The 23768-nt window shown below is 46.7% G+C and overlaps 5 protein-coding genes across 5 annotated transcripts; 3 read left to right on the top strand and 2 right to left on the bottom strand.

Annotated features, from left to right (window-relative positions):
- Positions 1–1268: 1268 nt before the first annotated feature.
- Positions 1269–3101, bottom strand: F5147DRAFT_719687 (uncharacterized protein; the record flags this gene model as incomplete). Its single annotated transcript, XM_041438769.1, has 7 exons — positions 2754–3101; positions 2662–2691; positions 2584–2600; positions 1948–2523; positions 1840–1883; positions 1687–1812; positions 1269–1474 (listed from the first exon to the last, which is right to left on the bottom strand). Coding segments are annotated over exons 1-6 (988 nt in total), but the record flags the coding sequence as incomplete, so codon positions are not given.
- Positions 3102–6094: 2993 nt separating this feature from the next.
- Positions 6095–6593, top strand: F5147DRAFT_657166 (uncharacterized protein; the record flags this gene model as incomplete). The annotated part of the gene is made up of 3 exons (XM_041434227.1): positions 6095–6115; positions 6167–6490; positions 6531–6593. The coding sequence occupies 3 exons, from the start codon at positions 6095–6097 to the stop codon at positions 6591–6593; spliced, it is 408 nt and encodes a 135-aa protein (XP_041287521.1).
- Positions 6594–11941: 5348 nt separating this feature from the next.
- On the top strand, positions 11942–14213 carry F5147DRAFT_779003 (uncharacterized protein; the record flags this gene model as incomplete). Its single annotated transcript, XM_041442227.1, has 3 exons — positions 11942–13403; positions 13457–13605; positions 13662–14213. The coding sequence occupies 3 exons, from the start codon at positions 11942–11944 to the stop codon at positions 14211–14213; spliced, it is 2163 nt and encodes a 720-aa protein (XP_041287520.1).
- A 344-nt stretch (positions 14214–14557) lies between these two features.
- Positions 14558–16687, bottom strand: F5147DRAFT_779002 (uncharacterized protein; the record flags this gene model as incomplete). The annotated part of the gene is made up of 3 exons (XM_041442226.1): positions 14558–15004; positions 15054–15503; positions 15554–16687. 3 exons carry the CDS (start codon positions 16685–16687, stop codon positions 14558–14560), a joined length of 2031 nt encoding a protein of 676 aa, XP_041287519.1.
- A 1932-nt stretch (positions 16688–18619) lies between these two features.
- On the top strand, positions 18620–20817 carry F5147DRAFT_779001 (uncharacterized protein; the record flags this gene model as incomplete). The annotated part of the gene is made up of 6 exons (XM_041442225.1): positions 18620–18877; positions 18933–19079; positions 19135–19281; positions 19334–19378; positions 19430–20620; positions 20668–20817. 6 exons carry the CDS (start codon positions 18620–18622, stop codon positions 20815–20817), a joined length of 1938 nt encoding a protein of 645 aa, XP_041287518.1.
- Between the last annotated feature and the right edge of the window lie 2951 nt (positions 20818–23768).

Below are 23768 nucleotides of genomic sequence, written 5' to 3'. Positions count from 1 at the left end.
TGACGCCCGGGCTTCCTGTGTTGCAACCCATCATCCTTTGGAAGCGTAAACAGGAATATCTCAGGCTGTGATATGCTGCAGTTTTGATTCCTGTGCACGAGGCGGACGAACTGCTAGCTCCAAAAACTTCTTCCAGGGAAAGTCGAGGACTGAATGAAGTATTGAATCCGATTTGATACTGCCGAATTAGATATTTCAGCGTAGCATCAATCTCAAATAGATCCGTCAGCAGGAGGACATCTCTATCCCAGAATATCCGGCCCATCCGACCCATCTCTTCATGGTCAAGTGATAGTTCATCATTCTCGTACATGCGAAGAGCCAGTCACTCTAATGTGAGACAACGACAACATATACGCAATCAGTTAAGCCACCTTTTGGTGTCACAAGTCTACAACATTTCATTAGAATCCTTGGCACTGTCGAACAAGCTCGAATTCCGAAACGCACTTCAAGAGAAACACTGCAGCTTTGTGCGATGAGCTACCCCATCAAATATTAGTTACAACGTCGGAGTTACCAATTCGGCGAGTTTGAAAGCTGCAATAGATGCTTTAGATCCGTCAAAGTGCATACTTAGACGCTCACAACATTCTCCCGCTATTGTTCGTCCCGTGGCTGACTATTTTGGCACGCCGCAGCCTAGTCGTCTGGACGATCGATACCGTCGCGGCCTTTGTGTGTCACTCCTGATCAGTCAGGTGAAAGTGCTGTTCTTAATTTCCTGCATTGTCCAATGTCATTTACAAACATGGTTTCTGTGGCACAAAGACTTACGTCTCAATGTACATACTGAGTGAGGCACGGTCAGAGTCATGCAGAACCTTGACGATCTGAACCGCAACCTGGTAGTGTTTAGAATTATCAGCCGACGTCGATTGTCAACTAGGGGAGACCTACTGGAGAAGATTCAGAAGGCGAGTTCCAGCTGCACTTGAAGATTGTCGCATAGCCGCCCACTGCAGCCGGTGTGTCTGAGTCTTTGATTATCTGATCAGTGAGATCAGGGATGCAACTAAAACAGATATTCAGCAAGACGAAAGCTACAATCCCCAAGAAAATTCGCACATAGGAGTTTTGAATACTTCTTGCAAGTTGGATGGCTACTGCTAAGGTGTGAGTCAAGCATCAAATATGTGTACCTTGGCAGTAACTGAAAATTATCTCCCACCATCTCCAAATTCTTGGCATGAGTTCTACGTGTAGAATGTGAGCGCCCTAAACACACACTTAACTCCGCTACTGATACCGAGCCTCGTCGAACACCTACCTCCATGACGGGATCGATTTCTATGCCATTCATCGATCACACGTGTTGAGTTTGAGGTCCTCTGCAGCGATCTTTGAGTCTATCAAGTGTTTGATTATGTCAAATAGGTGCGTCACAACGCGGATTCAACGCCCGTTGAGATCAGTCACAATTGAGATTGAAATATAGGAAGAATGAAAATATTGACCGTTGGCGAGTATGTGGATTACTATTTCGCGGCAGCTGATATCGAGTCAACTTTTTTCCACTAATAGTACACAGGTATCGGACAAGATTGTGCTGGCGACTGATCATCGCTCGCACATGTCAATGGCAGCCCATTCAAGAGGTGTCGTACAAGAGACTCCGATCAGAAAGGTACGAGAATCCTTCCTTGTTTTAGTACAGAACGAGAAGTTGAAAAAGCTCACACTCACATTTGGCTGTTTCACGTATTATTTCCATGATACCAGCATAGAGGTGTTCTCTTTCCATCTTCTGTTTGAGGGTACGAGCCGGAAATGTATGCTCATTACGACCTGCAGCGCGAATAGCTTGCTTGTCTTATTCTGTCATCTCAGCCCGCAAACGTAGCTGATTCTGCTTGTCCGCTCGAATATGCACATTGATATACCTGTGCAATGTAAATGTAAGAAGCGCCGCTTGCTAGAATCCAAGGATGAGAACGGAGAACATACTCTAGACATGTCACAGTGCTCATGGGTTTGTTAAACTGCATGCCCGTGACAGCAGAGACAAATGTGAAGGGCTCGCGTTGCCTTGCCATGTCAAGGACAACAGCCGGGATGTGCAACTCAGCAGTCAATGAGTTCTTTGAGTCCTCTGCACAACTACAGCCAATGAACTTTACGAGTCCTACGGGATCTTTGGCAAGACCTTCTGAGTTATACTTTGCTCGAGCCTCACGCCACAGCTGTAGCCGCTTCGGCATAAAGGGACTTTGCGTTCTTGGGTGCCACGGAATGATCGTATTGACTTGCAACATCCCTTGAAGTTTGTCTCCAACAGCCTTGTCGTTGAAATACAATCTAACAAAGTCAAGAACATCACTAGGTTCTATTGCAATGTCAACACGTGCACGTGCCATGAATGGCACATCGAATCCGATCCGGGGATTCTCGAACAGGCCACAGTCAAAGATGATAGCGACTTTGAGGAGCCCCATGAGCACCGGGTTTACACCGAACATTTGTATGAATTTGAATACCCCCGAGGAGCGTTCGACCTCATGGCATGCCGGTTTGTGGGTGGACCTATTATCGAGCCCATGTAGAGTGAGGCCCAATATGTTTAATCATAGGTAGAACTCTTACCAATTTTTCTTTTGGCACTGTACACAAGAAGGCACACAACCCTTCAGACTTCAGTGTCATTTCAGTCGGAAATCATACCTCTTTTGAGCAATACCAGACGCCCTTACACTAAAAGCATATTGCAACACTCGATTAATGGCTGAAAGAGTATTCAAATATTTGACCACCACCTTTGCGCATTTCAAAGGCTTCTCCAATTTCGTTTGACATTGCGTACATTGTACGCCGAAGTCCTTCTGGCTTGCTTTGAGAGATTTAGTGGAAGCTGCTACAGCGCGGAAGGAATCACCGCTCTCTGGATGAATCGCATGTTTGACATAAATGGTCTGTGGAGTCGAAGAGAGGTTGTTCGTGTTAGCACTCATGTTCTCGCGAATGGGATGGGTGGGAGTTGAGCAAACGTTGAGCGCTACTAATAGCAGTGAGGTTTACCGGCGCAAAATGAACGGCGAATCACGAGTGTCCTACTTGGAGCTTGGCGTAACGGTGGCCCATCAGGCCTCGAGGCCTCAGGTCCTAGATAATAAAATATTAATGTTAGGCCAGCTATAACCATTTTGGATGTATCAAGCGTAGCGCTCATGAGGTGCGAGTCAAAGTGTCCGCAACAAATTCACACGATTCAGCCTTCGTTGGTTTACATAAATGTATGAGGACCCATCAATTATTTCGAACGAGGCGAGCACTTTTTTTACTGTAATGTCTAACACGCTAACCACTCTCTGCTCGTCATAGATTTTTGGCTCGTTGATCATTTTATGGCAGATCGACCAGCGGTTGCAACTGGCAGTCAGGAGAGACATCATCAACACAAGAGGTGTACTAATGGGCCAGCACCTCCATTGCAAAAACGATAACGATTCATTTCACTTGCATCTTTTTTCAAAAGAGAGTACTGTGCGATCTCGGTGTGTGTCGATGCCAGATTCTTGTCTCCTCCCAGTATTGGTGATCTAAGGAGTCTGTTGGATTTCTCCCACGATATTTCTCCGTACGCTTGTGGGGATCTACAGATAGCAAACAGGACGAAGATTACTCGTTGTGCTGGGGCGCGACACTCCTGCTCAACAACTTCTGAGACAATAAGTGGATTGCAGGGAGGCAAACCGGTTATGGGTCACTTTTTGACACATGTCCTCGCTCGTGTGAAGAGAAGTGCTTTCTGCGACGTTACCCAGAAGAGCATCGAGATTGGAACAGAGTACTTGGCTGGTCCCGGTCAACACCCAACCTCCCAATCTACAGTATCGCGTCCAAATTACCGGTGTTCGCCCGATCCAAAGCGAATACAAACTTCTCGCTCGTGGTACGTAGTCCCTCGGCTAGAATTCACGAATTCTAGCAATCCCACCCTGACAATGTGAGTTTGCACAACATCTCCTAATAAAGGTGACTGCTCACAATCTAGCAGGGAAACCTAACAAGAAAACAGTCATTGAGCAGCACCAGTTTTCGATTGATCGTTCCCAAAGTCGATCGCAAGGCATTGGACAGTGACAAAGATGACTGAGCGGCATGTGATATACTGCAGACATCGCCAGAACACTGCGCATATATTGTTAGGATGTAGGATTTTGCGACATTCACTGTTTGCAGAAGCTACCGTTATCGCCTCCCAATGTTGAAATATAATGTTGTTCCAGTGTACTCATGCGATGACGGACCTGATGCTAGTTGGAGTACAGGAGAGCCAAGAGCGATATTGTGTCTTGATTTCCTCCGCCTTGTTTCATTGGAACTCTCACCACTACAAGAGCAACGGTAAGGTGATACATATGGGCAAAGCAGGAAGTGAGACGCTCATGCGGCTGCCTGCATGCATGACCTCCTCCATCGCAGCTCGTCACAGCACGCCATAGTGGATCTGAGAGTCCTGTTGGTGCTAGTGATTATCGATATCGATCATGATATATGATAATTCTAGCTGCAATATCGATATCCCCGGGATTCGAGCGACTCGGACAGTCCTGTGCCTGGCTCCCCACTGGCACGGGTTCATCAAAACATATACATATGTATATTTCATGAATACGAGTCCCGTAACTCCGCGTTGCAAGTCATGCGCTTGCGAAAGCTTCATTACACCTGAGACACAGCCGGAAAAGTTCTGTAACCAGATGTGATACATATCTTGAGAAAAATCGTGCATATTTCAACCTATTTGTCTATTGTGCAGATGATGGACAGTTTTTGGATAAAATCACAAATATGCATAAGCGTCAAATTTTATTGATTAGATTCAGAGTAAGTTCGGCAAAAACAGGGAGAATTCTTTTTGTAATCTGCATACGTTGCATATTAACTTCATTTCCTAAATCTGGTTACAAATATTGAAACGCCTTCAAGGATACAATTGTTCGTGCATATTTCACACGGCATTTCTAAGGCCATATGGAGGATTAAGTCAGATATCAAACTTAAGGTCTGCCTAACTGATAAGTCCAAAAACAAAATTTAAAAATTATCATTATCTGTCAATGCGATACATTTGGTTACATTTTGTAGATATGTGAAACATATGTATGAGTGGCCCTCTGAGTACCCCTCTCAGACCGCTCCCCACTCTTTATTGCTAGTGTTGCCAGCATGCGGGTCAATTGTGCCCTAAAAGAGGTGGTTCTTTAGCATTGCGCGAGAGCATCCCATATCCCTATGTCTTCTATCCGTTTGCGATTGACTATCAATCTAATATACACATACACGTCTACCAGTACATAGATATATCTGTAAGTAATCCAGCGAGATCACAGCCAAAAGGACGGCGAAACATAAAAATGCGACTGAGAGTATAACCGCTGTTACTTGAGCCAGCTGGGAATATGGCTATAAAGTTCCTACTTGAATATGGGGTATTGGAAGAACAGCTAAAACTCACCTTTGGTAAATTGATGGGCATTTCGATTTTTTTCTGTTTGTTGGTCGATTCGGGCATGCGTCTTCGACGCGAAACCAAGTCTGAAGATTTCTGTATCAATGTGAGGGTGAGGGTGGGGATTGTATCAGAATAATTAAATCACTCACACGATGCGGTGTCATCGATGAGACAGTCAGTGTTGAGACAGTGAGCGGTATGCCTAAATTCAAATACCTTTGTACTGATTATTCTTCGCCTCAGAGAGAGACAAACGAGAGACGGACGACTACAATCACGGAGTCGTCAAGACAACAAAATCACTAACGTTCATACAATACTACAATAACATTTTCATACTACTACGCAAAATTAAGATGATATGAGACAATCAGAAAGAATCAAGGTTTGGTGAGTGGGAGAATTGCACTCCGCCGAAAATACCCGAAGTGGCTGAGCGGTTAAACTCCCCTTGAGCCTGATCCGATTGTCAGTGTTGTCGGGCGAGATACAAATTAAAAAAAAAAATTCATAGAGAAGGAAAAATAGAAGGTCTAAATGAATATCCAATGAATGAACAAGAAATTCTCTATCGATAACAACCTTGCGTTCACTACAAAACCGACCAAATCATTGGAGTGTACCTTCACCATCGACGGCATGTCAAAGGAAAGGGCAATGGTAAGTTGCACATCGCAAACGCATGCATTCAGTTAACAAATAGAGGAATAGGATGATGACGATGAGGACCTCGCCAGAAGCATCTTCCAATTAACACTAGAACACAGAACACAGAACTGGCGCGTTAGTGAGGCGAAACAGGTGGCCAGCCGATCCACATCAGACGATACTACTAGAGCTTCAAGGGAGCGTTCAGTGGTGATTCAGGATCAAGAATCAGAAGATTACCGCAGACTTTACCTCCTTGACATTGAGCTGCACGCTCGTCTTCGGGGCGTAACCAATACTGTGAATAAGCTTGACTCGTCTGACGGGCAACAGGTCCTGACGATGCTTACCGAAGAGTGTAATTGGATGAAGAAAGCCCAGGAGGAGGTCAGAGATATGCGAGTAAATGACGATCCTTGTAACGAAGAATTGCGGCATGCATTTCTTCAATCATTGCATGAGATTAGAGATGCAGTGGGGAGTATCGTAGACGTGCTGGGTCGTAGAACGAAGGAAGACCTGAATAATGCCTCAGCAATCGTCGATACAGGTAAGAGATATTGAATAAACAGGACTGCATACTGAATTATAACCAGGACCTAATTTTCAACGAAGATTTCACAACGCCAACCCTGCCATACTCCTCACCATGCTTATTGCGTTGATCCTGAACGTTTTTGGACACGTTACCAGACCATGGTGCAATGCAGTTCTCGGGCTTTTGAATCTCCTCCTCGAAACTACGCTCGGAAAGTCCACCAGTCGAGTAATTCCCTGTGATATCTGTACCGTCCGCAAAAAATTCGACCTGGATCCAATTACTCGAACGTTCGCTACTTGTACAAGATGCTCATGCACGTACCCGCCTGTGACCACGAAAAAAAAATCGCAGTACCCCGAACGTTGTACCTATATGAAATACCGAGCAAGTATGCCATGCGGCCAGTTGTTGGTGAAACGTACCAAGGACGAGGGGCTAAAATCATGGGCGCCAGTGCGCCCCTATGTTGTCCAAGACTTCAATGCTTTTCTTGCTGGTTTGCTCAGTTGGCCGGGCATAGAAGAAGCTATGGACCGTGGAACGATGATGAATGAAAAGTACCACTTGTGGGATATCAAGGATGGCACTGTGATGCAGGAGATATTAGGTCCTGACGGGGAGCCGTTCATGGATGGGTTAAAGAGAAGGGACCTAAGATTAGCGTGGAGTCTTTCGACGGATTGGTTTAACCCACACGGAAATAAGACCTCTGGCAAGAAGAAATCAGTTGGCTCAATTGCGATGGGGCTACTGAACCTCCCACCCAGTCTGCGATATAAGCCTGAAAACATGTACTTGGTCGGCATTATTCCCGGACCTAGAGAACCAGCTCTCGAAGAGATTAATCACTTTCTTCGCCCAGTAATTGAATTCTTCCTACCATCATGGAAAGACGGGACATGGTTTACCAGGACGCATGAACATGCTGAAGGGAGACTTTCGAGATCTGTCATTGCAGTGGCGATCAACGATCTACCAGCAGCTCGCAAGCTCTCAGGACGTGCGGGCCCCACTGCAAATCAGATGTGTGGACTTTGCTGGCTGAACAAGTCAGAAATTGCGAACTTTGACTATAACAAATGGAAACGACGTACATGCGAAGAACACAGGGCAGCTGCAGAAGAATGGAAAAATGCAGAAACAAAGTCGGAACGCACCAAAATCTTTAAGCGACATGGAGTGAGGTGGTCCGAGCTTCTATGACTGCCTTACTGGGATCCAGTGCGGTTCGTCGTCATCGACGGCATGCATAACCTCTTCCTCGGGGTGGTGCAACACCATTTCAGAGACTTGATCACCATAGACAAACAGGCGAGCAAGGCAATCAGGAAGCCAGATACAAGACCTGTCGACCCAAAGGAATTAGACAAGGGCAAAAAAGTCCTGGAGTCAAACCGCACCCCCTCCGCTATGACCCGCTTACGACTGCCTGTGTTACAAGCTCTCGTCCAAGAGAAAGGGATAACATTGTCGAGCAATGGTCGTGACACTAAAAAGAAGATGATTGAAGCGCTGTTGGTGCGCTTCCATATTTAGCCACCAGAAACCTAATTGACAATGAACAGGCCGAACCCACATACAGTATCTCAAGAAACGACGAGGATCGGATGGAAGTGGATAACGAAGCATTTGTCACGGAGGAATTGGTGAAGGAATATGCAGTCGAAGTAGAGCGCCAAACCGACCAGAAAGACCTGTCTGCCGAAGCCCTGACAGACCAGGAGATTAATGCAATTCAAGCAGAACTAAGCGGCATCATGCGACCTTCATGGCACCGCGGGCCGCCGAAGAATCTGGGGGATGCAGAGCACGGTAAGCTCAAGGCAGAACAATGGCGGACGGCAATTGAATTTGACTTACCGGTGACGCTCGTAAAACTTTGGGGGACGAAATATGGTGATGGAGAGGAACGGAGGCCAAAATTAGCTCACAGCACTATGCTGCTAGCGATGGCAATACGATGGGGAACATCACACGTAACATCCCCACATCACACTCAGCAATATGGAAAATACATGAAGGCCTATCTGGAGTGCGTTAGAGATGTCTTTCCAGGCCATTCTTTCTGTCCTAATCACCATGCATGTCTCCACCTACATGAGTTCCTTCTGAGATATGGACCCATGCATGGCTGGTGGATGTTCCCCTTTGAACGGATAATTGGTGGCCTGCAGAAGGTCAATACGAACCACAAAATTGGTGAGCATGGAATGAAAATTCATAGAAGCATATTGAATAGGCTCTGCAGGGGAGCTGGAAAGAACTATGCTAGAGACGTTCTGTGCCGCTGCAAGTGTGAAGGCGATGCTTCAAGAGCCTGGAGCACCCGATATCGTCAACAAAGCAGTTGAAATCCTGCAGCGATGCTGCCCTCCTTTCGCAGAAGGATTTTGTACAGACGTTGGCATCCTGCGCACGGCTACGCAATCAATCTCATACGTCTCGCACGATGATGCTAATGTCATCAAAGCCCCGCTTTCCGATGTCCTTCGACACGCCTTAGATAAGGCAGGAACTCACCTCAATGGGAACGACCACATCACGGAGTATAAATGACTGGACATAGGAGGGTTGCAATATTCCAGTTGTAACTATTCCGCTCCGGATAGTTGTGTGTTCTTCCAGAATACATCCAAAAAACGTACGCCTGGCGTCATTGAACACATATTCTCTGTAGGGCAAGATCACGATCGGGTTTACTCCATTGCAATCCGAGGTCGCTTACCAGTGCCCGCGGGGTACAAAGATCCCTTTCTAGCTTACAGCGACTTTGGCGCACAGATATGGAAGTGCGCTCAAAGTAGTCAACTGGATATTGTTCCAGTGTGCACAAGTGAGCTTTGCCACGCTGTGTCGATGCCTTGGGAAACATCTGAATTGGTACTAAAGCCAATGAACCGGGTGAGTTATGAGTGGCTGATTCGCTGGCCTTCCTGTACTAACTTACCTCGTAGGACTTTTGGTGATGCATCATCTGCGTTCTGCGGCATCAGGCGACGATGTGTCAAAGGAGGGGTATAGCCTCGTTCAGGGGGAAATTCGCAATGAATGATGAGAGGCTTGAAGTGGCGACAACACCGCCATTCGGGACGCACTTTGGGCATAATTCAGTTAGACAAACTTGTTAAGCAGGCAAATATGAACTTATTACCTTTATAATCAGCAGGACGTGCTATTTAGCGATGCGCGGATCGGTCGCTGGCAGGATATGAGTTGTTAGTTCGGTCCAGTGTCGAAGTGACTACCTTGTACTCACATGTAGTACATGATTTTGGTCGGTCTTAGTTGTTATCTGCGGGACAGACGTTCTGTGAAGGTTGAACATCAATGACGTTGCAGTTCGGGACGTACACTTACTTCGAACGACCTTTTGCATTGCTTTCGACGAGCAGGGGATACATTAACATCGACAATGCTATGCAATATGCCAATACTAGTGTACAGTAATGACATTTGAATCAGGTTGTCCATGTAACTCTGCCTTCGTTTCAAGGCAGCAGGGAAAGTCCCGATAACGATAATTCATTGTACATATTGCTTGGGCATAATTCAGTTAGACAAACTTGTTAAGCGGGTGAATATGAACTTATTACCTTCATGATCAGCAGGACATGCTATTTAGCAATGCGCGGATCGGTCGCTGGCGGGATATGAGTTGTTAGTTCGTTCCAGTGTCGAAGTGACTACCTTGTACTCACGTGTAGTACATGATTTTGGTCGGTCTTAGTTGTTATGTTATTATTGTAAACAAAATGAATGACTACTACGCAAAGTGAACGACTACAGACAGTTCTTTGTTTTCATGCAACAAGTACTAAGACAATAATAATGATAATAATGATAACATTGACAACATAATGACATTGACTACTACGCAAAGTTAACAACTAAATTAAATGATGATGGCAAGAGAAGGGAACCTTCGAAACAAGGTTTCGAGGCTTAAGTAGTGAATGGGAGGATTACACTCCGCCGGAAGTACCCGAACCGGCTGAGCGGCTCTGGGTCTGAGCGTTTGAGTGGCTGCCGGATAATTCCGTCGGAGTTTTGACTGTCTCGGAATTCACTACTTAGGCCCCGAATCATGGTTTCATTGTTTTCCTTTCCCCTATTATCATACCGCATACGCAACATTATAACAGTAACTTAATCTCATGTAGATGTAGTCTGTAGATTAGTAGATTGTTATAACCTGAAGTTATTGTATACGTGTTTACATTGTAGCGGATCTAGTCTTCAACTGTGTATTGCCAAACGCTATGCAGGTCATGAAAAGAACTAAGGTCTACCTCGCGCACGCCGCTGAGCCGTTGAGTAAGTCATTCCGTTCGGTCATGGGGTCATGATAGCTCATGTCAAATCGTCACGCAGACCGACGTCGATCGCTCCCGGCCTCAAAGTACTTGTGAGTGCCTCGGGCATCACGTCCCTCGCCCCTATCGCTTTCATCCACCCGCATCTAGATTTATGACTCGGCTGTCCAAAAGCACTCAGCCAAATTAATGAATTAGACTTCCAGCGCGTTTTTTGTCAGAGGTCCCCCGTTCGTTGTTCTACCTGTCTTATTGTGATCTTGTTCTAATTCTAATGTCTGGTTCTTATCTATTGTAGCGGTCCTAGTCTACGAAATTAATGAATTAGACTCCCAGTGCGTTTTTTGGTCACAGGTCTCCTGTTCTTCGTCTTATTGTGATCTTGACGACTCAGAGATCAATCTCAATTCCCAACATGCGTGCTAGGACGGCAGGCATCTTCGCGAATCAGACTCCCGGTGCGTTTTTGACTTGCTATTTGACTTGATCTCATTCCTCTGCAGGTTTTTATAATCTTAGATTCCATTTTTTTTCGTATAGAGCAATTTTTGAATTCTGTTGGTTACTGTTCGGTCGACGATTACTGCCATAGATCAGGGCATGCACAGCTATGATTTTCTGTTCACCGAGGTTGCATTCGCATGCTCCAGCATGGATGTTAGATGTACAATACTCTATTTCTCCCTTCTCTTGTACACATTTGCTAGTACTACTCGGAACAGCCAAGATATCTAGAGCCAAGATACCGGGCTCTAACACCCATGCACGGTTGTATTTGTTCTTGTATCTGATTGCGGCTGAGCACCGAGCGCCAGTGAGTTCTGGAACATCAGTGACTCGATCCGATTCACTATGGTGCGAAACCTCGCTTACGTCTCATCTCATCTCCTCTCTCAATAAAACGCAAACGCAAACGTATGTTATTCCTTGTGTAGACTTAGTTTATACTGACGTCGCTAGGGGACAAGTGTCTCTTATGTCATCATGACGAGCACCTCAACATCTGGCATCTTGTCTATGGTCAGCTCATCAAGCGCATTCCCTATACGTCGCCTCCAGCCATGCATGGACAATCTATTGGACAATGATCTTGTAGATAACGTCTTGTGGGAAGAAAGTGATCTTCCTGCAACTACTCCTTCTCTCAATGATAACCTTATCCCGAAATCGAGCATCCGCTTGTCAGCTATCGGGGGGATCACGTACACTACCGGAGTGCCAATATTGGTCGGTCCGAAGTGGCAACTTGATAAAAATGCGATCAGGCATATACCAAAACAAAGGCAGAACCAAACACAGGTATTGGATGACACCGATTCTGATACAGAGGGTTTTGGGACAGGAAATGAAGATTCCTCTGCGTCAGCCGCGCTTGACACTAGTGATCAGAGCTGGAGCACCAAAGAATTTGATCCCAACAAATCAAACAGAAACCCGACCCCAAAGCGAACACCAGAGCAAAAATGGGCCCGTCTTTTCAATGTCGTCTATATCGCCATGCGCATGTCATATAAGGAGACATACCCTCATCGCTCGCCTATGTACCCTTTCGAGCCTGCAGACATCAAACGCCCGCATCGGCAATGGTCACCGGAGTTTTGCAATGTTCCTATTCCGGACGTGACCAACAACCAGAAGCCCGATATAGTCCTCATCGATCGTGATGTTCAACCAAAAAGTTGGGCACACGTCCTAACATGCGTCGAGATCACCGAATCCGACCTCGGCGCAAACCATAACATACCGTTGTTCAAGGGGGTGGTCACCAAAGGCTACCTCATGATGCGAGAACAGCCCTGGCGCCGCTTCGTCATCCTTTTCAGCCTTGCAGCAAATAATCTTCGCGCTCACTATATAGACCATTCAGGTCTTATCGTCACACGTCCCATCACCATCAACGGAAACCCGACGCGTCTTGTCGACATGCTCAACACCATGTCGTTAGCCAACAGCAAAGCCTATGGCATGGATCCCACCATGCACATGTGCAATGAGTCCTGCCAGCAATCACATTGCCACGTGGGGGACAATGGGATCGGTTGGATAGAGGACGAGAAAAAGCAGAAGTTATGGATTATCGCCGTTTTGTGGAGAAGTCAGGGTCTTTTCTCTCGCGGAACGATTTGTTACCGCGTTCGGGACAGGGACGGAGTCGAATATGCATTGAAGGATTGTTGGGTGGATGAAGCAAAAAAGGATCACGAAGAAAAGGTCCTTGAGCTGGTTCGGGGCATCCCTAATGTAGTTACTCTCGTTGCGGCTTGGGATGTTGAGTACAATGGAGAGCCTGACTCCACGCTGCGCATCCGTCATTGCCACGGGAAATTCAGTCCTGGATTCCGCTGTAAATATCACCGGCACATGCTTTTGACCCCTTGTGGAGAACCGTTGTCGACATACTCGACTAAACGAGAGCTAATAAGCGCTTTTCGCGACTTCGTAGTCGGTGGGTTTCTTTGGTGCTTAAATTTGAGTCTGACACTTACAGTTCATCCTTAGCGCACAAGGAAATGGTCAGAAAGAATGTCCTACATGGAGACCTTAGCCCAAACAACTTTATCATTTATGAAGGACAAGGGTACTTCATTGATTTTGACCACGTGCAGATCATCACGCAAGGCAACACCAGTGTTTGTTCACGCGGTACAGTGAGTCGAAGTTGTAAATTCAATTTGGTACAAGTGGCTGATCTGATTGTTCGAAGGGCACCATGCCATACATGTCTATCTGCCTTCTGCGCCATCTGCATTTGGTGTCTAAACAGCGAGAGAAGGGTCTCGAAATGACGATGACGGAACAGACTGCCGCCGATGATCTCGAGTCTCTCTTCTACATTTTTGTCGAATTCATGACCACGTACGATGGGCCGCGAGTGACAATAATATACCCGAAGACAGAACAGTGGTCTGATCAATTGGAGGACGTAGGCTCCAGGGCTGTTTTGTACAAGTCGGGGCTATTGCTCGTCGTAAAGCATGACAAGGAGTTGATGAATCGTACGACGCCTTACTTTGCCGAACTCAAGCCTCTCGTTCAGGAATGGCGCCTCATATTTCTTCGTGCAGTTGATGAAACTTCTGAGAGCACCGTTACTCACGGTGACATTGAGGGGGTCATTGTGAAATGGATCTCTCACCTGGTTGCCGATGAGCCTCCTCCGGTTCCTCAATCCTCATCACTGAGTCCAGCTCACATCTCAGGTCATCCAGTTCCTCGTCGCTCAACCCGCAAGACTTTCCAGGTAAAGAGACCGTGAATGTTGTCCGACACATTACTGTTGCCTTTGCATAAATTGTGCCTTCGCAGTATCATGTTATGAAGCTAATATTACACTTTTCAATCTGTCATGTACTACTGTTATTCAACCAAAAATAACATACCCTGTGCTCGTTTGGTCTGTGTACTCTCTCAAATAAGATCATACAAGTTACGATACGGACAACAGTGAATAAAAACCGCGCTGGCTTATGTAGAGAGTGAAATGTACCTGTAAGCGCATATCTCCTGTGTCTTACAACTCTTAGCTCTGCATTGGGCTTCATCGATGGACATGATTCATTGAATGATAAACTTCCTGTCAAACGATAAGTATACTTCAAATTAAACAATACGACGACGAACCAAGCGCGGAATTTCGAAGTCCTTGCGAACATCAAGAAGTGCCCGAGCACTGGTTGAATTGACTTTGTACCAATCATCATGATACCAATTACGAGGCAACCGTGCGATTGCAATAGAATTTTTGGAGGTGCATCTCGCCTCCATAAAGCGAGAAAGCGAAGTGTTTCCAACTGGAATTGTCATATTTTCCTCGTACGTCGCAGGGGCGTAGGACTCAACAGCGTGAAGTAGATCAGTGATTGCTGGGCTGATCCACGGGAGAGCTACGCGCCTCACGACCTTTGGTTTCGCACCAACAGGGGTGTCTGTTTCATCCCCGCTCATGCCATCGACATCCAACCTGTCAATGATGCGCCTAATGGTGTCCCACATTTGAGGATTGCGTTGACGATTTTGTTCGGCAATTTTTCGACGTCTTTCGAGCGTCTGCAAACACATAAGGCACAGAATGGGGGAAGTAGTACAGCACACTTACTCCGTGCTTACGAGTGTTAAGCCTGTCCAGACGTTGCCTCCGAGTACTACGAGAAGATAGTTCATGGGTAGCCTCCTCTCTCTGTTGCAGGTCTGCAAGTCCTGCTATCTTGTTGCGATCTCGATAGGCTTGTTGAGTTCGACGAAGCTTGATGATGCAGAGCACGCGCAGGTCATCGAGGCTCATCATATCTTCGTCAAAAATTACCAATGGATAACAACCTGTCTGGATTTTTTGTTGGAAGTCCACGACTAACAAGTTGACTGCCTCTGTATTCCACAAAGAAGACCTCAGAGAATCTTGCCAGTCGATGGTGATATTGTCCAAACTTGGTGGGTTTTCATTATCATGATTAAAAGCTTGAACCATTTGCGGTGGAGGGGATTGCGGCAAGGGACCTGACTTGTATTTTAGAAGGCGTTTTTCCCGTAGGTATGTCCGAAATACATCCTTGAATTTATAATATCAGCCGCTGTTCATTTGGACCGCCTTGAACATACATGTAAATGGTTCTTGATACCCCGCTTGCCTGGGTGCTTCCTGCGAGGAGAAGGCGTTAGATCGTCGTCACATTCAGGCTCACTAGTATCATCCTCTTCAGATGTCCCACCACGTTTCCGGGTGCGAGAGTTGTGGGCACGAGGGTTGTGAGAGCAGGTGGAGTGGATGCTCTTAATTTCATTGGCTATCCGGTCAATTAATGTCGGTATCATGGCATCGACTGCACTCTTGAGAGCAGGCACGACTACCTGATCGGATATTTGAGACAGTTGCTGATTTACCAGATGTCCCAAATGAGATTCTGTAATGGACGGTAAGGGCAGTGCTTTCGTTCGTCCAGAGCTGACAGGAAGACCGGAAACTGGTTTAGGACTGGTGACATGGTTTGTAGGTGGGAGCGGAACGGCTGTTGGTATGTCTTGATCCATCATGGTTTCGCGATCGGCTTGGGAGGAGGGCGGCCCATCATCCATGGTGATATCGTTTTTATCGTTTTGTTGAGCGTCTGGGATGGACATAGGGGCAGTTGTCCGAGAAGACGAATGAGCAGATGTGGTAGATATATTTGGAAGGGCTATTATTGGACTGAAAGTTGAAGTGTCAGGACGCGTAGTAGGGATGACTGGAGAAACGGTCATCGGAATGGTTGGAGAAGCAGGGGACAATAATGAAGCAGGAGCAGGAAACGAGGATGGAGACTTGGTGGTCATGGCCTGGTGGGAGGCGACATTCAGGGAAGATGTGGGGGTAGACTGGGATACACAGTGCAGGGAGTGGCTGGAATGTTGCCCTTCGCGCGGGACGGGAGGTGTAAAGGGGGTGTATGGCCTGTATGGCTTGTATGTCAATGAATTGTTGTTCCTGTTCTCTAGAGTAGCGCGATGTTCAGGCACAGTTGGAGCTGGTGAGATGTTGCTCCCGCGAGTGATGAAACTAGAGAAAATTGCAATCTCCAAGTCAGTGTTGATAATTGCATCAAGTTCAGTCACATACTTGCGGGCGGTCCGCCCAATTACCACGAGTGCTGCGGCAAGGTTTTGGGGATTTGGATTGATCTCTGGATCGTCATCCAATATAAAATTGTTGTTGGGTTGAGCCATAATAACAAGTAGAGCAGCAGGTCTGTCTCGCATGATGTAGTGTCATAATATACATGCAATTGCGGACTTCGCTTGCGGGGCATCCGCTGGCTTTGCCTGTCTGACAACAAAATGAAAAGAAAATAGAATAAGATCACAATAAGACGAAGAACAGGAGACCTGTGACCAAAAAACGCACTGGGAGTCTAATTCATTAATTTCGTAGACTAGGACCGCTACAATAGATAAGAACCAGACATTAGAATTAGAACAAGATCACAATAAGACAGGTAGAACAACGAACGGGGGACCTCTGACAAAAAACGCGCTGGAAGTCTAATTCATTAATTTGGCTGAGTGCTTTTGGACAGCCGAGTCATAAATCTAGATGCGGGTGGATGAAAGCGATAGGGGCGAGGGACGTGATGCCCGAGGCACTCACAAGTACTTTGAGGCCGGGAGCGATCGACGTCGGTCTGCGTGACGATTTGACATGAGCTATCATGACCCCATGACCGAACGGAATGACTTACTCAACGGCTCAGCGGCGTGCGCGAGGTAGACCTTAGTTCTTTTCATGACCTGCATAGCGTTTGGCAATACACAGTTGAAGACTAGATCCGCTACAATGTAAACACGTATACAATAACTTCAGGTTATAACAATCTACTAATCTACAGACTACATCTACATGAGATTAAGTTACTGTTATAATGTTGCGTATGCGGTATGATAATAGGGGAAAGGAAAACAATGAAACCATGATTCGGGGCCTAAGTAGTGAATTCCGAGACAGTCAAAACTCCGACGGAATTATCCGGCAGCCACTCAAACGCTCAGACCCAGAGCCGCTCAGCCGGTTCGGGTACTTCCGGCGGAGTGTAATCCTCCCATTCACTACTTAAGCCTCGAAACCTTGTTTCGAAGGTTCCCTTCTCTTGCCATCATCATTTAATTTAGTTGTTAACTTTGCGTAGTAGTCAATGTCATTATGTTGTCAATGTTATCATTATTATCATTATTATTGTCTTAGTACTTGTTGCATGAAAACAAAGAACTGTCTGTAGTCGTTCACTTTGCGTAGTAGTCATTCATTTTGTTTACAATAATAACATAACAACTAAGACCGACCAAAATCATGTACTACACGTGAGTACAAGGTAGTCACTTCGACACTGGAACGAACTAACAACTCATATCCCGCCAGCGACCGATCCGCGCATTGCTAAATAGCATGTCCTGCTGATCATGAAGGTAATAAGTTCATATTCACCCGCTTAACAAGTTTGTCTAACTGAATTATGCCCAAGCAATATGTACAATGAATTATCGTTATCGGGACTTTCCCTGCTGCCTTGAAACGAAGGCAGAGTTACATGGACAACCTGATTCAAATGTCATTACTGTACACTAGTATTGGCATATTGCATAGCATTGTCGATGTTAATGTATCCCCTGCTCGTCGAAAGCAATGCAAAAGGTCGTTTGAAGTAAGTGTACGTCCCGAACTGCAACGTCATTGATGTTCAACCTTCACAGAACGTCTGTCCCGCAGATGCCTAGATGCATAACCCCTGATTCATTTCCCGTAGCAATGTACGTCACACAAACGACGCACTTGTGATGATGTTTAGGCGCTTGTTTAGACCCGGTGCTTGCTGGTAACTCATCTGGACCGAGGTCGTTCATTAACAGAGCCTAGGCTTGTTGCACTATAGGATAAACTATTGTTTGCCTCCCCGAAGTGGATCAATTTCATTTCGCCCGCTAGGATAGTTCTTTGGACAGGTGAGTCGGCCCATGATATTATTTTTCATCATCGCCTTCACGATATACTGCATCCATTTGCTCATTTTTTTTGTTTAGTTCATTGCAGTCCGCGGGTGGGTATGCCTATTGTCCAGCCAGTGAGTGGGCAACTGTCTGCTCGCAACTCGCAATAAATACTTCGCGTAATTCTGTGTCATTTCCCATCATCCTCTAGCTATGGAGACCACACAGACTCTCGGATCTGCTTCTCTTGTGCACCTCATTCCACATGTGCAAACCGAATTATCGCCAATGATTTTAAAACGGAAGATCATTGATGATTCTCCCGATAGCTCGACGCCGCCTTGTAAGAAGCGTAAAATTCCTCAAGATCGGTCGACACGCAAAGCATACACAGACACACCAGATGGTTCCATTCCTCCCAGTCCCAAGAGGCGTACTCTCTCCCGTTCATATGCAATTGCTGACCTCGCCGTGAGTTAAATCATTCTTTGCTCTTCCGCGCTTGCCTCATTCTCCTCGTTTGCAGGTCCACTCCGAGACTGCAGACCTACCGCGCACAATTCTCAAAGAGCGTTCGAAACGCAAAGCATACACAGACACACCAGATGGCTCCCTTCCTCCCAGTCCCAAGAGGCGTACTCTCTCCCGTTCATATGCAATTGCTGACCTCGCCGTGAGTTAAATCATTCTTTGCTCTTCCGCGCCTGCCTCATTCTTCTTGTCTGCAGGTCCACTCCGGGACTGTAGACCTACCGCGCACAATTCTCAAAGAGCGTTCGAAACGCAAAGCATACACAGACACACCAGATGGTTCCCTTCCTCCCAGTCCCAAGAGGCGTACTCGCTCCCGTTCATATACGATTGCTGACCTCACCGTGAGTTCAACCATGTCCCGGTCCTCCACGCATGCCTCATTTTCATTTTCAGACTCGCCCGACTGAGGAGCGCAGTCCAGTCCCCTTCCTTTCGCGCGTAAGTCAACCCAAACCTTGAAAAATTGTTTTTGATCCCTGTCTTTTGCAGGGAACTCCCTTGCCTGCGGTGTCCTTGACTGGACAAGCGATTTGTTCGCATTGGCCCTTTCCAAACGAGCTTACATTGATGATCTTCCAATATCTGCCTGCGGCAGACCTGCGCTCGATCACACAAGTCTCGGTCCTCTCAATGGACCTTGCCGCACCCATATATCTACATTCCATAGGCTTACATGTGGAGCGGACATGGCTGCAAGTCAACACTCAAACCTGCCTAGCCCTTCCGTTGTACAGTCGCACTAGTTCTTTCTGCGTCCCCCGGTTCCTGCGTTGTGACCTCCATGGTACTGGTGACCATGACCTGGCAGCACTCAAGATCTTCTTGCAGTCCTTGAAAGGTGTTCAGAGTAAACCTATCTCATCGGTCATGTGCTTTGACGCCCCCCCAGGAGTAGATCTGGCATCTTTATTCCAGCTCGTCAAGGATCTAGGTTGCTTCAGTTTCAGTTATTCAAGTAGTGATACAGAGGACTTGTGTACGATTGTACCTGCTCCTGTTTCTGGATCGAATTCAAGTGCAATATGTCATCTCCGGCGATTATCGGTGGACTCGCACATGTTTTTCTCTCCATGTGTCGCCTCGCTCACCCTCGCAACCTTGCGAGATTCCCCGTTAACCGACCTCTCGCTCACCCACACTGGATTGAATGGCATTCAGTGGGCTGCGTTACTGCGGAACGTCCACCTCCCGCTGCTTCGAATGTTCACAGTTGACATCGAGTGTCCCCCTGATGTCCTCGCTGAATTCTTGATCCGCCATCAGAATGTTGGCCAATTGTGGATTCATCCAGGGCAGAATCTTTTCCCGCCGAAATCGCAGAATCATTCCTTGCAGAAGTTGTCAAGACAGACGTCGCAACAAATTGACAATTCCCGTGTACTACACCTGAACGTTCTTGGTGGTCCACCTTGGTACCTCACTTCCCTGCTAGCCACAATTCATTCAGCCCCCTGTATTCGAAACCTCAACCTTCGGTTCGACGAAGATCTCACCTCTAACCGTTTGTCCGCTGTTCTAGACGTTACCCAACATTTCTCGAGTATTCAGGTATTACAGTTGAGCTTTTTCGATGCTCCCCATTATGCCAACCACTTCGACTTTCCGTGCAACGAACGCCGTACCGTACCTGCGAAACAGTTAACTATTTCTGTGCATGGTCCTGATCCGGATGGTCTCCTCGTGAGTTCCCTTCAAATGTACATACATTGGCACTCACCCTCGTGTAGTTCCATTGTCGTCCTTGGCTCGACGCCTTTCACGAGCTGGAAAGCGTTGAACTTCGGGCTAAACACACGAATTCGTTAGAAAGGCTCAAAATACTTTTTTCTTGTCCGGATCATCCTTTTCAGCTTGAGATCAGCAGTAGTGACTTTTAATTACATATGCCATGATATCACATTGTACTATACTATATACCCGTTGTTACATGGCGATACGAATTGGTTCTGCGGGATCGTCCTTAGATACCCACTTCAAAAGTGAAAAATCACGTAATCAGTCACTTCGGGTATTTCCGGCGGAGTCCAACTCTTCCTCGAAACCTTTGGTTGAGTGGATTTTCTATCATCCTGTTGCGCCATACATAGCTATAGTCCAAAAATATTATTATATTAGTCTTGTTATCCAATAGGGAAATGTTGGTAGTACGCTACCGTCGTGTCGTAGTATTAATTCTTTCTTGAGTAAGACAAGGCAGAAATTCATTCGTCCGGAAAGGCTGCGCAAATATTATCACGTCAAGCTAGACTCGATGGTAAGTTCAAAGTTCACATTCACACGAACAAGATTGTTTATTTTACTTCTCCTTTAGCGCATTGACCACATTATCAGAGCCTTATACAGGTATGTTTCATGTCCACTCAGTGTCCCGTTGCTGAATCTTGATTGTTCATGCCATTTATGGAAAGTGGCATTGTGGCGAAGACTGTGAGAATTAAAATGGGATTCACTACAAATAGGCTCGGTCGCGTACATGGACTCTTCTTTCTGATCTCTATCTCTTGACTCGACTCTAGGATAGATAGCGCGTACTACATACATATGGACTAGGACCCGTACTTTACACAATTAGAGCACACGCCTAACGCTACTACATTACTGTTAGCAACCTACTCACAGCTCAATGTCGAAACGGCCAGCAACTTCCGAAATCACTGAAGAAGCGCGCATCAAGCGCGCCAAATACACGAATTTGGCAAGGCGCTACCTTGATACGGAGGCGCTTGTCGACTCTGAGGCGGAAAACGAGGGTACAGAGGAAGAAGGTGAGTCGCTGGATCTTGTCTATATCTCCACCTATTTCACCTGCCTATAGAGGACGGTTCCTTCATAAATGACCAGGCTTCTGAGGATGATCAGGCATCAACATTGTCGGACCCTCAGCAAGACGAAGCAGCATGGGACATCCTGGAGGAGTACCTTACCTCGGACATCAACTTCCCTCAAACGGAAGCGAAACTCGTTTCACACCTGGGCTCTCGATATCGTGAAGAGGACTGGACGGAGGCGATACGTGCACTCTTCTCAGCCGATGAAGACAATATTCAGGCTTTGAAAAATCTTCGCGCTGTCAAAGCTCGGCACATTCCATCAACAGCGAAAGTTGCGGGGCCCTCAGAGGGATCATACCACCAATCTGCATGTGCTTGGTTTGAGAAGTTGGCAGAACTCGAAAGCAGGTTCACCCCAAACTCTGAGTCGTTGCGGGTCCACGCAGCACCACCATCACCGGACATAATAACTCGAATGGACCCTTCACGACCAGTTCCTTCCTCCAGCGAGGTCGCACGTCACACTATCAAGAGTTTCATTGAAGACAAAATCAGCTCTAGTCACGCATACCACCTTCTGGAAGTGGAATTTTCAGACAACCCGACGGCGATGGTTCACTGGGAGTCCGTATTGGATGTCGTCGTTGATGCTGTCACTCCTGAGGCAAGGCTCCAGATATTTGGCACGCGGACATCCAACATGGTCGAGCGTGCAATGTCAAGCGCAGCGTTACCAGCAGCCTCGGACCAGCCTCGTAGAGGAATAGGAGTGCTCGAAGAGTCTATATCAAGTACGCAAGACGTCGGGATGGGGTCAGCACCTGAGCTCCCGACATGGCTTATCACAGTGCCATGTGAGTAAACATCTCCTATGTATACATGTTATATTCAACATTTCTAGTTTCGAAAACATCTTTCTTAGCTGCACAATTGAAAAGCAAGGGCTTAGAGGTCTACACACATTCAACGCTCCCAGGTCGTTTGTGCGTCAAGGCCGAAGATACCTATGTCGTCAGGAAGGCTTGGCCTTCCTCTCACTGCCAATTGCTTTTTCGATGTCCTCTTTCTCCCTCAGGAGGATCAGGTCTCCAGCAAACCCAACATGTCAATCCCTGGCTGGTATCGCCCCATACGCGGGCAGTATCGGCATGACATGGGGTATGGATATTCGTTTGATCCGCAAACCGATACCATCACGCTATTAGTTGCGTCCAGAGAAATACCAGAGCGGGATGTCGGGAAGGACCCCCACGTGCCGCGCTTATACAACGGCATCCCAAGCTCTGCGGGCCAAAAGAAAACCTATATCCACGGCCTTCTGGCGCTCAGATTGTGTAGGACCACAGTCGTTGAGATTCAAATTCCCACTCCGGAGAGCATCGCACTTCACCAGGAGTCAAGATGTAATCCTGCGTTCGTGCAGTCTACATTGCATACGTATGCCACTCAACACTGGATAGAAGGCGACTTAGTCAGAGTTAGAGCGGGGGAAATGTTTGGATGCACGGCGAAGATTAATTGTGTTGATATGAGCACCCGTTCGGCATCAGTGCACATGGAGGAATCGGTGCACATAGAGAAAATCTCTCACGAGCCGCTAATGTTCTCCATATCCGATCTGGAAAGGAAATTCCGTGTGGGAGACACTGTTCGTGTGCTCGACAACACTACAGTAGCCCTACAACTCAAGGGGAAAACTGGAATGGTTGTTCAAGTCGATGATGGCATGGTTGATGTAGTCGACCAGTCTTCCGATCTCGAAGTAAGTGGTCTATTGATTTTCATAGCATCGCTAATATTTTTTTCTTTTCAAGTTCACTGTTGCAATCGATTCTTTGGCAACGTTCATTGGGGACATCAGCAAACAGGCTCCCACAAATACATCAACCGACAATGACTTTCCGATGAAAGGTGATCACGTCGTTGTAACTGAGGGCTTCTACGGAGGCGAATTCGGGGTGATCTCCAAGGTCGATATGCCGACCCGGACACTTGCATTTTTTTCAGACTCACTAAATCACCACGTATGGGTGCCGATAAGGATGACGGCCTTTAAT

Source organism: Suillus discolor, assembly GCF_016758755.1.
Source record: "Suillus discolor strain FC423 chromosome Unknown F5147scaffold_79, whole genome shotgun sequence".
In the NCBI taxonomy this organism is placed as follows: domain Eukaryota; kingdom Fungi; phylum Basidiomycota; class Agaricomycetes; order Boletales; family Suillaceae; genus Suillus; species Suillus discolor.
This window is presented reverse-complemented; position numbering and strand designations above follow the sequence as displayed.